Raw genomic sequence first — 13,782 nt, forward strand, 5'->3', positions numbered from 1 at the left:
ACAACGTGGACTACGTGCTGATCACACAGAACTGTTTGTCAGGAAACCTGCTGCGTGGTTGCAGGGCCCTCAGGTCCCTCTTTGTGAAATACCACCACTTGCTCAGTCTAGAACGGGGAGAAGAATGAAGCAGTGTGCCTGAAAGCACTGCTTCTGGAGTACATTACTTTGAGGAGGGATCTTTCTGACCTTTAGGGCAGCTGACTTCCAGAAGTGCTGAATGATCCTGCCTTTGCCCTTCATCGGTGCTCCTTCATGCAACGAAGAGTGCTGTAAGCTCCTTTCCCCTCCACTACACTACGTTCACTGAGCGGTATTACCTTTAGTCCTCTCCATTTGGACGAGGGAGAGGACGGCGCACTAGCTTTTAGACACACAACACAACGGGCAATTCACACAACGGGCAATTCATCGCCTGCAGGTGCCTTGGTTGCGGGGGGGGGGGGGAGATGCTTTACCCGCTTTTAAGTACTGGCCTGCAACAGTGCATTGCATCCAGCACCGAGCGGGTGCGGCGGGGCTCGGGGGTTCCCCGCACCACCGCCGCCCGAGTGACAGCAGCCGGCGGCGGCTCCAGCGCTGCCGCCGCCCGGGCCGCGCGTGCGCACAGCGGGCCCGGCTGGGGGCGGGCGGAGGGGCCGAGCCAGCGCTGCCACCACCGCCCAGCTCCGCCGCCGCCGCTCTCAGTCCTGGAGCGCCGCTCGCTGCCAGAGGGGAGCCGCCACCTGCTCCGGTGCGGAGTCGCTCCTCGCCGCTCGCTCGGCAAGAGGGAGAGCAGCCGCCCTGCCACCGCTGCCGCCGCCTCCTCAGCGCCCGCCGCCCGGGACGTGACCGCTCCCGCCGCCGCCCCGGGGAAACCTGCCGCCGCCGCCCGGTCTCGCAGGGCAGAACTTGCCTCCCCGCTCCGCTGCGAGAGGGAAGAGCCGCCGCGGGCGCGCCGCCCTCTCCACCGCAGCCCCTCGGTCCCGCCGCGGGCAGGCGGGATGATGGAGCCCCCCGCCGCCGCCGCCGCCCGCGCCTCCTGCCGCCGCCACCCGCTGCCGCTGCTGCTCTGCCTGCTGCTCGGAGCCCTCTGCCTGCCGCCAGGTGAGCGCCCGCGGGGAGGGGCGCCCGGCACCGGGGCCGCCGCCGCCGCGCCGTCCCGGCCGCCCGCAACTTCGTGCAGGGCAGAGGCTGGGGGCGGCCGCAGGTGGCCGAGCCCGCCCGCGGCTCGCCGCTCCCGCGGCCGCTCTGCCCGCCGCAGCCCGGACCCCCCTTACACCCACCTGCCGCCGGCTCCTCGGCGCCGCGGGGTCAGCGCTCCCGGCGCGGGCGACCGTTGGCGCGGGCGACCGTTGGCGCGGGCGACCGTTGGCGCGGGCGACCGTTGGCGCGGGCGACCGTTGGCGCGGGCGACCGTTGGCGCGGGCGACCGTTGGCGCGGGCGACCGTTGGCGCGGGCGCCGGGCACCCTCTCCTCCCTCCCGTGTGCGCCGTGCTGGCCGAGGAGCGCGGGCGGGGGCTGCCCTCGCCCGCCGCGGGCCTCCGGGCCGAGGCCGGCCGGGTGACCGCCGTGCCAGCTGCGCCTGCCCTGAGGGAAGGGAAGGAGCTGCCCTGGTGGTGAGGTAGGCTGAGAGGCGTAAGAGGCGGAGGGATAGACGGAGACGGGCCACCCCCCCCCCCCCCGGCCGGTAGAGGGGTCCCTCCGCGGTCGTTGTCAGCGGCCGCCGGAGGGTGAGGGAGCCCGGCCGGGGCGGGGGGGATGGGGGGTGCCAGCATGTGCAAGCCGGGGCTGGCGCCTTGCGTGTTTCGCTGTGGGGCTGGAGGGCACGTCCCGCAGAGCGGGCTGCCGCCAACTTGGGCCGGTCTCCCCGCTGCCCTCCCTCGGGCGCCGCCGTGGCCGAGCCCTCCTCGGCAGCCGGGGCCGGTTAGCGCCCCTGGGGAGGCCGCCGGCCCCGAGGGGAGCGGAGCAGCCCCGGCTCCGAGGTGGCCGGCGAGCTGACCGCGCTGCGATCCGACCGCGGCGGAGTAAACGCCGAGCCGTCCCTCGCGGAGTGGCAGCGCCGCGTCGGACGAGGCGGACGGCGGCAGGTCGGGTTGCGGTGGGCGACTAAAGTCTCTTTCCCTCCCTGAAGTGAGGACGGGCAGGAAGTGCCAAAAAGCCTTAGTTGTTCTGGGAGTGTTTGGGCCATGAGGTGTTCGTAGGCTTTATTTTGTAAATATTGAGCGTGAAACTGAAGTCTCGGGGAAAGCTGTGAAGTGAAGAGTTCTGCGTTCGAGGTAGAGAGCGTCTCATTATTCTTGTAGAAAGAGCGTCAGCCTGTGGTAACATTTTGTATTGCTTTAAGGAAATGGCTTCGCCTTTGTGTGCTTGCGTTCGCAACAGAGAAGCGTTTGCAGAAGTTGGTGTTTTTTCGTTCCTGTTTTCTGCCTTGCTCTTAATGTGCTCTCCTGTTAACCATTTACAGGCAATATGATTTCTTCGAAATGAAAGATAAGGATGGGACTTTAGGAGACCTCTTTCACTTAGTGATATTTTGATGTTTGTTTAGTACAAGCTAAGTTAAAAAATGAGCTACCAAACCACCAATGGTGTGAGGCTGCTGAGGCTTTAGTTTCAATTAGAACAGTAAAAAAGCTGCAGAAAGAACCTTAAGGGAATATGTCAAGCTGTTCTGCCAGGTTTTGTCTTTGACAAATACAGTGTTTAATCATTGTAAGACTTAAAAGCGTAAGTCTCGGTGACAAAGCTTACAAAGAATACTGGTTTCTGTGATGTAGAGAAACTCTTCAGGAAAGATTATTCATTTTATGAAGTTTTAAAGGTATTCTGAGATAAGCACCTCAGCTTCCAAGAAGCAAGACTTGTCCCATGTAGGGAGTTGTATCTCACTTTCCGGTAAAGAAAATAAGACGTGATCCCACCGGTTGCGTGACTGTCCGTGTTTTCACTTAAAATATTTTAACAATTGTAGATTTCCTTCCTTCTCAAGGGTTGTGTTGATGAAGGTGTATAAAAAGATGGAACTTGACCAGCTATTACCGAAATAGGTTGGAGGTGAACCATTTATCTAGTTTTCTTGTATTTCTTTCTTTCTTGCCCCCTTGCTAAGAATTTCAGGCTCTGTTCAGAATGCATGCAAATAGATATTGGGAGAAAACAGCACTGCCTCAGCTTAGTAACTTTTCAGTAGTGCAGGGAAATGCTTGGAAAGCCTGAGTTAAGATTTAAATCTCTAGTTCCCAGTTTAAATATCTTCTGGCCTTCAAGGAATAAATATGAGAATAACTGTAAAAAGGTCTTGATACTACTGTATATTTCAGGTTTCTTTCTCCTTGTTATCTTAGCTGTTTCATACTAATTTATGATCATCCGCAATAAATTCTGGATATATTACGCTGTCATAACGTTTGGCTTCTGGGAATTTCATTTCAGGTTTACATAGGGAAAGCAATAGGTAAGCTATTAAAAGCATATTACCAGCTGATGTGTATCAGGTGTTGATCTCTTCAGCAGTACTCAAGCTTATTGGTGATTCCTGTTATTCTGTGAACAAAGAAATTTAACATTTCTAAACTGCTTTATAACATATGTATCTTTTAATATATGTGTATTTTTATTATATCTTTTATACGGATATATATAAAATCAAGATATACAAAAGTGGACCAAGTCCCAATTTGCTATTTGAAGATTAACCCTAGGCCAGACTAAATAGGTATACTAATTAAAATTGTGTGATTCTCTAGAAGAAATAACTAGATGGGAAAGGAAAGCCAACTTTTAATCAAGAGCTAATCTTCATCTTTGTAGTCCCCCCCCCCACACACACACACACTGATGAATGGTAATTATGAAGATAAAAGCCTATTGAATTGTTTCGTTACTGAAGATGTTACATATTGCTATGTTATGCAAATGTAGTGAAACTGTAATATTTAGTCTTCTCGTTCACATGACGCTTATCACCGTGTTCTCGCTTCTGACTGCTGTTTTGCTTGTACGTCTGACATAATACTGGTTGAGGAAAACTGATTTTCTGTATTAAAACCTGAGGCTCACATGTTTTCAGTTTTAGGAAAAAAAAAATCAGGAAACCACCATACCATGCATATTTGTTCTAATACACTATATTTCTGTGGTCTAATACAAAGTTGGCAAAGCCTGACTCGTTTTTAATTGTTAATCATTTGCTTTGGGAAATGTTTTACTTGTTTAAATAAATCTTTTTCTTTTATTGAGAATATGCTAGAAAAGTCTCACAACATAAATTATATTTCTTCTTATCCTCTCTCCTCCTCTACTGGTTTTCTAGCACTTATAAGGCAGAAGGCAACAACAGAAATCATCCAAGCCTGTAATCTTAGGTCTCTCAAGTTTCATACTGAAAGAAAATAAGTTTTTTTTTCCATTCTTAGAAGGACCTAACCCATTGATTTTTACTCAAAAATATGTTTTATGTTCCTGAAATCAATAGCTCTATGGTGAGTAATATTTAATTTCAGAATATCTTATTTTCACCTTTTAACCTATGGAAGAGTAATACCCATTCTTACAGTGCCGTTCATTCCCTTTTCTAAAACGGGTCCTAGGATGCTAATGTCTAACCCCAGGGTAAACAATTTCAGCTGTCTTTCTAGTAGAAGTAATGCTATTTGTTAGCTTATCTGTGTCTTAAAGTTTTGGGGAACAAAAATCTCTGAATATTTATGCAAGGTGATACATGAATGGGAAATACAGAAAACACTGTTAAGTATTTTACATAACGTGAATTATGTGCGTGTGATCAAGATAAATCTACCTTTTCCATTTTCTTACAAATGTCCAGCTTTATAATGTGTTTTGTAATCTTAAGGTATTGAGGGCTCACTGCCGATTTCCATGATGTCAGATCGGATTACATATGGTACAGAAGGACCTAGTAGACCTCGTACAAGAACAAGCATTACTTCAGTGTTAATAGCTTTAATGTACTTGCCAGTCATACTGCAGTACAGCACCATGGTTTTTTGTTTTTGCTTTTTTCCCAGCCCCCTCAACAGTGTGTGTGTGTGTGTGTATATATAGGTATATAAATATATATATTTTTTTAAGATGATTGAAAATGCTATCAAAGTGGTCTTGGGCTAATTATTGAGCCTATGATGAAACAATAGCAGATGTCAGATTAGGGACCAGATATGGGGGAGGCAGGCCTACCAATTTAAGAACAGGCTTAAAGTATAGTTTAACTTTTTAACAGTTGAGAGTGATCGTGCTAACTTTGTAGGAGCTATAACTTGTAATTGAATCTCCTAACTTTAGCTGATTATGCAATATTCATAGTTTCTACTTTTTGTGACCTGCTTTATATGAACGTAGGCATAATAGTCACAGGTCACCTGGCTCATGATCTGGTCTGCAATGGCTTTTCTCCCACTGCTGTTTCTCATATGGGAGAATTCCTTTATGCTACCATACTGACTGTGGAAACTGTTTTTTTCAGATCACACTTTTTTGTTTTCAATTCTGCAAACAGATACATGGCTAGACTTTATATACCAGCTTTTGAAAGATGCTTAACATATCTAGAAACATAAACTTTAGGCTCTTTGTTTAGTGTTCTTCGAGGCTGGCTAATACATAGATTTTTTTTTTTTTAACTCTAGTAATATTATTTTTTTTCCCAAGATATTAGAAAATGTATGTTAAACTGTACAGCCACACTTCTAAAAGAACTGCGCACCTGTTGTGATGTGCTGAATTCTCTCAAGTTCCTCTACTTTCAGGAAAAATCAAGTCAGTTATGCTTCCATGCACCAGTGCTCAAATGAAAGAATTTTCATAATTGTAAATGCTGTAGATACTACTCAAGTCAATTCTAGTCAGTATATAATTTTCCAGAAAAAAATGAATATCCACAACTCTTGATTTGGCCGTGTCGTGTTATCCTTCCTGAAAACAAGTCTTTGATATACATATTCTATATCTTGATGTCTTATTAAATAAAAGAACAGTGTATATACTAAGGGAGGGCATATGTTTCCATTTCTAATAAGCTTGAAAATGAATCTTGTTTTAACAGCACAACTAGTATACTGATAATCTGCTGTAGGCAGTGATGAAATAATGTCTCTTTCCCCCTCCCCTTTTTTTTTTTCCTCTCTCCTTCCCCAGTCTGTTTTAGTGAGAGTGGCTTGACTTGCACCAAGTCCTACCCTGGTAGATGTTAATCTAGTGCTCTAAAATGGTGGCTCTTTTGAGGAATATCTACCAAGTTTAAGGTTTAGTTGCTTTTCTTATCACACATGTAAGTCTCCAGAACAGCAAATAAGTATTTATTTATTAAAGCAAGTCCTGTATTTACTCAGCTGGTATTTTCTTCATAGATAAGAAATAGATCTCTCTGGTGGAGGCAGAGAGAAAGTAAGAAGGAAAGTGATAGAACAGTGGGGAGAGAGCACAAAGCTTTAGGGTATGATTTAGGAGGTAATCAGGGGTAGAGCAGTTCTGTAATGTTTAGTTAGAAAGCATTTGAAGTGCTTTCAGCAGCAATATCTAGGGGCTAAGCTGTTCCCTTGATAGTAAGCAGAAACTGCATTTAGTGATTTAATGACTATTTCGGCAATCTATATATCTATATCATCTGTTTTACATTAGGTTGTACTATGTATAGTTAACCTGCAATGGTAGAAGAAAAATAATAAATATTTGAACTGCGTTCATATGTTACATTTTGTACTGTGATTCTACAATTTGTAGAATTTCCTAGCATTATTAAACATGGATATTAGTTATTTTGGTCCTAAGGAAACACTTACACGTTTGTCAAACTCTAAAACATCTACTTGGGTCTTATGGACTGCAGAACTCTTCTGGTTAAGAGCCCTATGAATAAGCAGAGTCTCAGGATGTGTTGGGAGCTGTGTGCCATAGCTGTTCCTGTTCGCTTGCATGCCTCTTTTAGGTACTTTGCATATCAGATAGTTAAGTCCTAGCTGGATTTTTTTTTTAATAAAACATTCTGATTTTGACCACAGTATGCTTTTTTCTTTTTTTTTTTTTTTTAAAAAAAAGACTTTTGACAACTAATTCAATAGAGGGAGCTCCACTACCTTACTGATAGAGGCAGCATGTTTGCTTTTTTCAGACCTCTGGCTTCAGATTGAAAATTATGTTAAAATTCCTTTTCTTCAGAGCGTTCTGAGGTATCAGGCTTTGTTTCTGAAAGAATCTTACTTTCATCGATAACTTCCTGTTGCATGAAGAAGGACAAACCTGAAATGATGACTCAGTTCTCTTCTGCTGTATGGCTTTATTTTTTTTGTTTTTTGGGGTTTTTTGTTTGTTTATTTGTTTTTTTTTTAATGGATAGGTTACTGATTCAGTTTCTCAAATGACCTGTTCTTGCCTGATGAGGGGCTTCATGGAGAAATTTTAAAAATTTTGAATTAAAAGAGTGCTTTCCTGGGGTGAATTGTGCCAAGAGTGGTTTTGAATGATAAGATACAAACAGGATAAGGAAATGACTGCCCTGGATGCGTGAGAGAGAGCTAAAACACTTCCACACTTCCAATAGGCTTTTGCTAAACAGTATTTTTATTTAACAAAAACAGTCCTATCAGTAAGTTATTTTGGGATCGTAAAGAAAAATTGAAATAGATATGCTGTTCTGTAAACAGAATCTGGGTTCTTCATTATTATAAAAGAAATTTAGGTTGCATATGTGCTTACATGCTTTTAACCCGTTCCGTGTCTTTGATTTAGAAACAAGTAAATACGGAAAGCTGGTAACTGTTCTGCAAGCTAGAACTTTATATTTCTCATAGATCCTTCAAGTTTTCTTAAATACTATTTCTCATCAGAGTATTTTGAGACTAATTATGAAGCCTCGTTAAGAATTGGCTCCTTTTAGTGTATTTAAAAAAAAAGACAAATTTATAGTGCACTCAACATTATTCTTCCATCAGATGAATGCTGCAAAGAAGTAATTTATCTTTTGACTTGCTGCAAAGTTATCTTACAGAGAATACTCAATTTATAGAATGGGATTAGGATAGCTGAATGCAAGTGTGAGGGTTTTTATTATTATTTGTGGGAAGAAGTTCCTTTTGTAGTTGCTGAAATATTTAGTTGTAGGTTATGTAGAGAATTAGCCTAGGTAATGGCATATACTCCATTTTGGTATTAAATTGTACTTTGTGAAGTCTAGAAATCAGTGTGCTTTTAGCCAAGCAAGACCTATTGCTTATTCAAGTAAAACCATGTTTGTTTATTGGCTTATTCTAGTTATTTTGGAAAGCAGAGATGAACTTAACGGCCTTTACTTGCAAAAGCCGTGCATAGAATGAGAAAAGAAGAAAGAACTCAATATTTAGGAAGGAGTTGGGGAACTTTAATGTGATTATGTAATTTTGGAAGAGAAGAGAATTGTAAATTTTGATTCCTTCATTCCTGATACTGCACATCAAGTTGTGTAACAGATGATTGCATATAGACAGGATGATAGGATAAGTATTATTAATGGATGAATTTTAATATTACCTACACTATTATGAGATTTGCTCTCTGAAACTAGGGAACCTATTTTAAAGTTTCTAATAATACTAAAAATAGGGTGTGATGACAACTGGTGACGTAAAACCTCAGTCATGAATTCAAGCTGGGAAAAAGTATTCCCTTACCCCACTTTTCCAGCTATCATGTACAAGACCCAATTGTTTTTTATCTAGTTTTTTTAAAAAGACTCCTTAGTTCTCAAACTATGGCAGAATATTGCTAATTTTGAACCCCATATATGTACACAAGTGATATGGAAGTCAATGTTATGAATGCCCCCTCCACAGTTTCCAGTTTACATTAGTGAACTATATGTCTTACTGTTCTTGCACAATCGGATGACCTTTTGGTAATAGTTTGCTGTGTAAACAGTACTACAATTTTACATAGTTGCTATTTTATATAAGCAAAAAATGACAGTGACCTCACATGAGTATAAAGTTGCATTTTTCTATCTTTCTGTTGTCAGAATGAATTTTTGTTAAATATTTAAAACTTCTAGAAAACTGTTTTGCTCTGGTGGTTTATGTCTTGACATGGCTTCTGAAACAGCGCTTTACCTTTTGGAGGGGGTAACTATTGCACAGTTTACTCTGACCTTACTCATCATGCCACTCTTGAGTGATGCAACATGTTATTTTGTAGTTTTGAAGCTTAAGTCCTTATAACGTAGCTTATAATGTACCCTAAAGACTTAGCCCTAGTAACGTAAAGGCCTGCCTGCCAACGGCAAGTTCCTATGTGTCTGTGTCGGAATCTCTGTTCTCAGAGTGAGACTTTTGAATGTTTACCTGCAGATGTAAGGATTGGGTTGTATTTCTGGTATTTCATCCACGCTCTGTGTCTCCAGGTCCTTTCTTGTTGTCACTGACTGTATTCTTAAGAACGCTGCAGTGTTAAATCTGAAACTTTTGCCCAGTTTCTGGGAGGGAGGAGTACAAAGCTTCTGAGATAGTGGAAAATAACTGGAGTGTTGTGAAGGTTATATTTGTGCACATGATAGAAGAAGCAGGTAAACCACTTTTAGCTTGGATTTACAGAGTCTATTTAGTATCTCTTATATGTTTTGAAACAGCATATGCCTGTTTCAGTAGAAATGGCTTTCATTATCTAGAAAGAACCATAAGCCCTTGGAGTCTACAGTCAAAAGGAAGTTGCTATAGGACAGGAGAGAGCAAACGTTTCAGTCTGTCTGTCAAGATGTTGATATATTCAAGGGCCATACGAGATATATCACAGTCTTGAAATCCAAAGGCGTGATGGTTCCGGGAGCAGGGAATGAGAGTTGTTTTTTCAGGGGTCATGCCCTATGACCTGGGTTGGGAACGGGCATGTCGCTGGTCTGGGGGCATACTGGCAGTGTTCATCTCTGTAGCCCCTGCTGACTGTCATCTCCCCTCAGCTGGGGATTTGGATCCCTTCAGCAGCCCCTGTGGCAGTGCAGCTCACTGCTCACCACACTGTGCAGCTTTGCAGTTGCACTTCAGCAGCAGGCGGTTCAAAAGCCAGAGACCAGAAACTGCCTGTAACAGTGGTGGTCATATCCACAGTGTCTATGGTGGTTGCTTCCTTTTCAATATGTAAGTGGCAAGGGAAGAGCTGTGCTTCTCTGAAGCTTCAGAAGTTCCCAGCTTTTACTAACAGTATACTGTCCCTCTGAACTGCTGCAAAGGGATATCTGCATAGTTTGGGGTTATCAATTTGTTCTCTTGCTCTGATTCATTTGCAAAGTACTCTGTGGGTCACTTTTATCATTATTTCCATCTATGTGTACAGCAGTGATAAGGAAGGATGGTCTTCAGTGTATTCAGTATGCTCATGATCCTTGGCTCTGTTTCCATTGCATCAGACACACAGGGCATAGAGGAATGAATAAAGCAGTGTATTTCTTTCAGTGAATACTGAATGGGTGAGTGTAAGCTGACAGAAGCTTTATCCAGAGAGAACTGGAGTGTTGTGAGGGTGATATCCGCACACGTGGTGGAAGTAGCAAGTGAACCGTTTTTAGCTGGGATTTACAGTCTGGTTCTATTAGGTGTGGGAATGTTTGAAGATTGAAATTGAAAGTTCATCCCAAAAGCTTGTTAATTTTTTCTCGGGAAGAGTGTGTTTGTGCAGTTTCTCAAAACAAATTATTGTTGCGGTTTTACGTATGGTTACTCCTGAGGAGTGTGTATAAGCTTCGTGCATCTGCTTGCTCATTTGGACAGTGCTTTGCATAAGTGAATATAAAACCCAGCCTTTTTAGTATGCCAGAGAGCCTCGTCTTAGGTGTGGATTCTAATTCACAAAAGCCTTATAAATCACTGTCTTTTTCTTGCTTTTACACCAGTTGCTAGTCATCCTTTGAGATGCTGTTAACTGTAAGCAAAAAGGATTGTTCTAAGAATTTCTGCATATAAATGCAAAAGAACAGGACACTGAGAATGCAGGAGGCCATGACCCCTTGTGAGGAAGCTTTCTTGAGATAATAAAATAAATATTTGTTACTTTTACAGTCAGCCTTTTTTCATAACCACACAAGGAAATAAGTGGTTTATAGTTTGGGAGTTCTGTGATAGAGCATGGCAAGCTGCATAGAAGTCTTGAGGGGGAGCCTGTTAATTGAAATATTTAATGGAAACTTTAATTGGATTATTGCAATGAGTGTTTTTTTTTTCTTTTGCTGAACCTTTTTATAAACTCTGGATAACTTTATTTTAAAAGTGGTCATCTCTCCTCCTCTAGGAAAGGAGGGAAGGAAAGGTACTGGAAAAAAATGTTTTATGCAGACTTGAAGTAATTACAGACATGAGGATAAGACCTAAATCTTCCATCTGCTTATAAAACTAAGCAATTCCCCAGTATCTTCCAGAATGGTAGCTTTTTAAAAAAATGAGTTTGACTATGCACAGGGAAAGCTTAGGACTGGTTCTGCTGCTTCCCCCCCCCCCCCCCCCCCCCTCTTATTATTTAAGGAAGGGAGGAAAGTGGTCATTGTTTTCCGGAGTAAGTCACTCTCTTACAGCTTTTCTTTGTGGAGGCTAGGCTTTTCAAAGAGTGTTTATAAGCAGAAGGAAACAGGGAATTAGGAATGGCACTGGCTTGGGGAGAGGCCACTGAAGTTAGCTGTTTTTCCTTTTATGTGTTAGTGCTTCCAGACTGTTAAGCTAGGGTGGAAGTTCCACAAAGTGCATTTAATTGAAGAGGATTTGAGTGTCTAACTTAAATTGTAGTACTGCAGTGATGGAAAAAATAATTGAGTTTTAGGGGTTTTGTGCCATTTGCTTTAGTTAAACTTAAAGCATAATGAGTGTTTTGTTACCTTTTGCAGCTTGCTAATAGGTCAGTTGTAACTTGAAGGCTGAGTAATCCTGTTTGGGCTGCTACTGTGGTGGACATGTATCCTTAATAATTGCTATTCCTAGCACACTATTTGCAAGTCCACAGTCCCTAGCCTTGTGCAAATTATATTTGCAGATATTTCTTATGGATGATATAGTAAAGGACTCTCCCTGTGAAAAGAGTAGCTGAATTTTGCATTGTGGGGCTCAGAGGGCCAGAATTTATTTATGGTGACGGCGTAAAAAGCTTATGTAACATATCAGAAAGCCCAAGGAAGTGGAAACTCCCACCATGGCTTCTGCATAGGAGTAGTGATCCTCAAAGCTGGTATTCTTCACTCCTTTGCAAGAAAGGACTGTGTTGAGTATGTAGTGACTCTCAAGGCAATCTAACAGTGTCAGCATTAGCAGCTACTGCAGCCATGTTTCTGTCGGCAGCTGAGGAGTGTCCTGTGGCTTCTGTGATTCAGCCCTGGGACAGGAGCGTGCTTGAACTGCTCACAAGCCTCGTGTGGCTCGAGAACTACTTCAACCATTCATTCCTAGATGCTATTTTTGTATATTGCCAGGTATGATCTCTTGTACTGATGGCATACATGGGTGGTGGTTTAAAATTGCGTGAAGAGAGCCAGCACACTGGCAAAAAACTGTTATTTCTTCCTCAGTTTTATTCTGAGGTGAATCTTTTCTTTCTAGGATCATAGAAAAGATATAAAATATATAGAAATAGAATGCTGAGTGTCTTAGCTAATTATTTCTTCTTAGCATCCGATGTTTTGCAGAAAAAAGTAGAAGATCTGTGATATAAAGAAAATATTAAATTATGTAATATAGACCTTTTCGATTTATGTATTACACTTGAACATTAAAAGAAGATTTGGAGGAATATTTCTGACTGAGAAATAGGATTTTTTTTTTTGCCAGCGTGTTGTTAGCCAAACCTCACTGTCATTGACTAGTATGTGTGTTTATGATCTTATGGTTTTAGGGAGAAGGCTATACATATTAGAATAATTAAGCAAAGCTAAAGTATTTAGAACTGCAAGAAGAGTTCTTTGACTCTTTGATAAGATGTATTAAATTAATTTTTTTTATATATATACTTAAAGTTCAGTTTTCTCCCGCCTACTCTCTAACCAAATGGTTCTTGGTTGATAAGCATAGAAGTTAGCTGAAAGACTGAAAGTTTACTATCAATAGCTGGTGATCTGATCAAAGACCTGAGGCAGTATCTCTGTAGGGAATGATGTACACAATTAAAAGGCAAATGGCTTATTTCAAGTATGATAAAGGAGGAATACCCATAAGGTCTGCAAAAATAAATAATATGGCAAAACCATGCAAAGTGGTCTTTGCAACACACCCTGAGAGGGATAAAATTTCATTTGACAAGGCCTGTAAAAGGGTGGAGACAGCAGGTAATGAGAGCCTGGACAAAAGCAGTAGCTAGTTTGACTAGGAGGAGCTGTACCTCACGCATTTCTTGCGAGACTTGCACATGTTATGGGTGTGAATTCCTGGAGAGCAGTCAGTTGAACCTCAGGGAATCCCAGCTTTTGGATTCTGACTTGGCAAATCCACTTTGACTGCAAAGGTAGTGGCAAGTGGTGCTTATGTTAAAGAATTTAGGGGATGGCGGGCAAGAGGGAGGAAATTGAGAGCTACAATTACAGCAGTGCTAAGCAAGTATGTACATGTTTGTGATGCTTTGGAGGCAGGTCAGTCAAGACAAATCTGGAGTAAAGTAGTAAGTCGTATGCATAGAAACAGTGATTAGATTTTTTTTTTTGCTTGTAAGATAGAAGCTGCAGAGAGAATAGAAAGCTTTCTGGAAAGTCACAGGATTAAGGAGGATCCTCTATAAGAACATTTAGAGGGAGAGGAGCAAAGCTAGACAGAAGAAATACCAGAAAGCAAGGAAAACAAAATTTCAAGAAAGTG

The 13,782-nt window shown here is 42.7% G+C and overlaps 1 protein-coding gene across 11 annotated transcripts in view; it reads left to right on the forward strand.

The window, feature by feature from the left end:
• Positions 1 to 205: 205 nt before the first annotated feature.
• Positions 206 to 13,782, forward strand: part of ALCAM (activated leukocyte cell adhesion molecule) — a 128,134-nt gene continuing 114,557 nt past the window's right edge. For 5 of the 11 annotated variants that reach the window (XM_068907547.1, XM_068907481.1, XM_068907463.1 and 2 more), the window contains exon 1: positions 668 to 1,086. In XM_068907547.1, coding sequence (XP_068763648.1) covers positions 984 to 1,086 — 103 coding nt within the window. In that variant the 5' untranslated portion in view covers positions 668 to 983. Of the gene's footprint in view, positions 273 to 612; positions 1,087 to 1,397; positions 1,605 to 2,107; positions 2,260 to 13,782 lie in introns of those variants that run through there. The other 6 variants (XM_068907453.1, XM_068907475.1, XM_068907467.1 and 3 more) reach the window with 5 other exon arrangements.

The sequence above is a fragment of the Struthio camelus genome, chromosome 1, assembly GCF_040807025.1.
Source record: "Struthio camelus isolate bStrCam1 chromosome 1, bStrCam1.hap1, whole genome shotgun sequence".
In the NCBI taxonomy this organism is placed as follows: domain Eukaryota; kingdom Metazoa; phylum Chordata; class Aves; order Struthioniformes; family Struthionidae; genus Struthio; species Struthio camelus.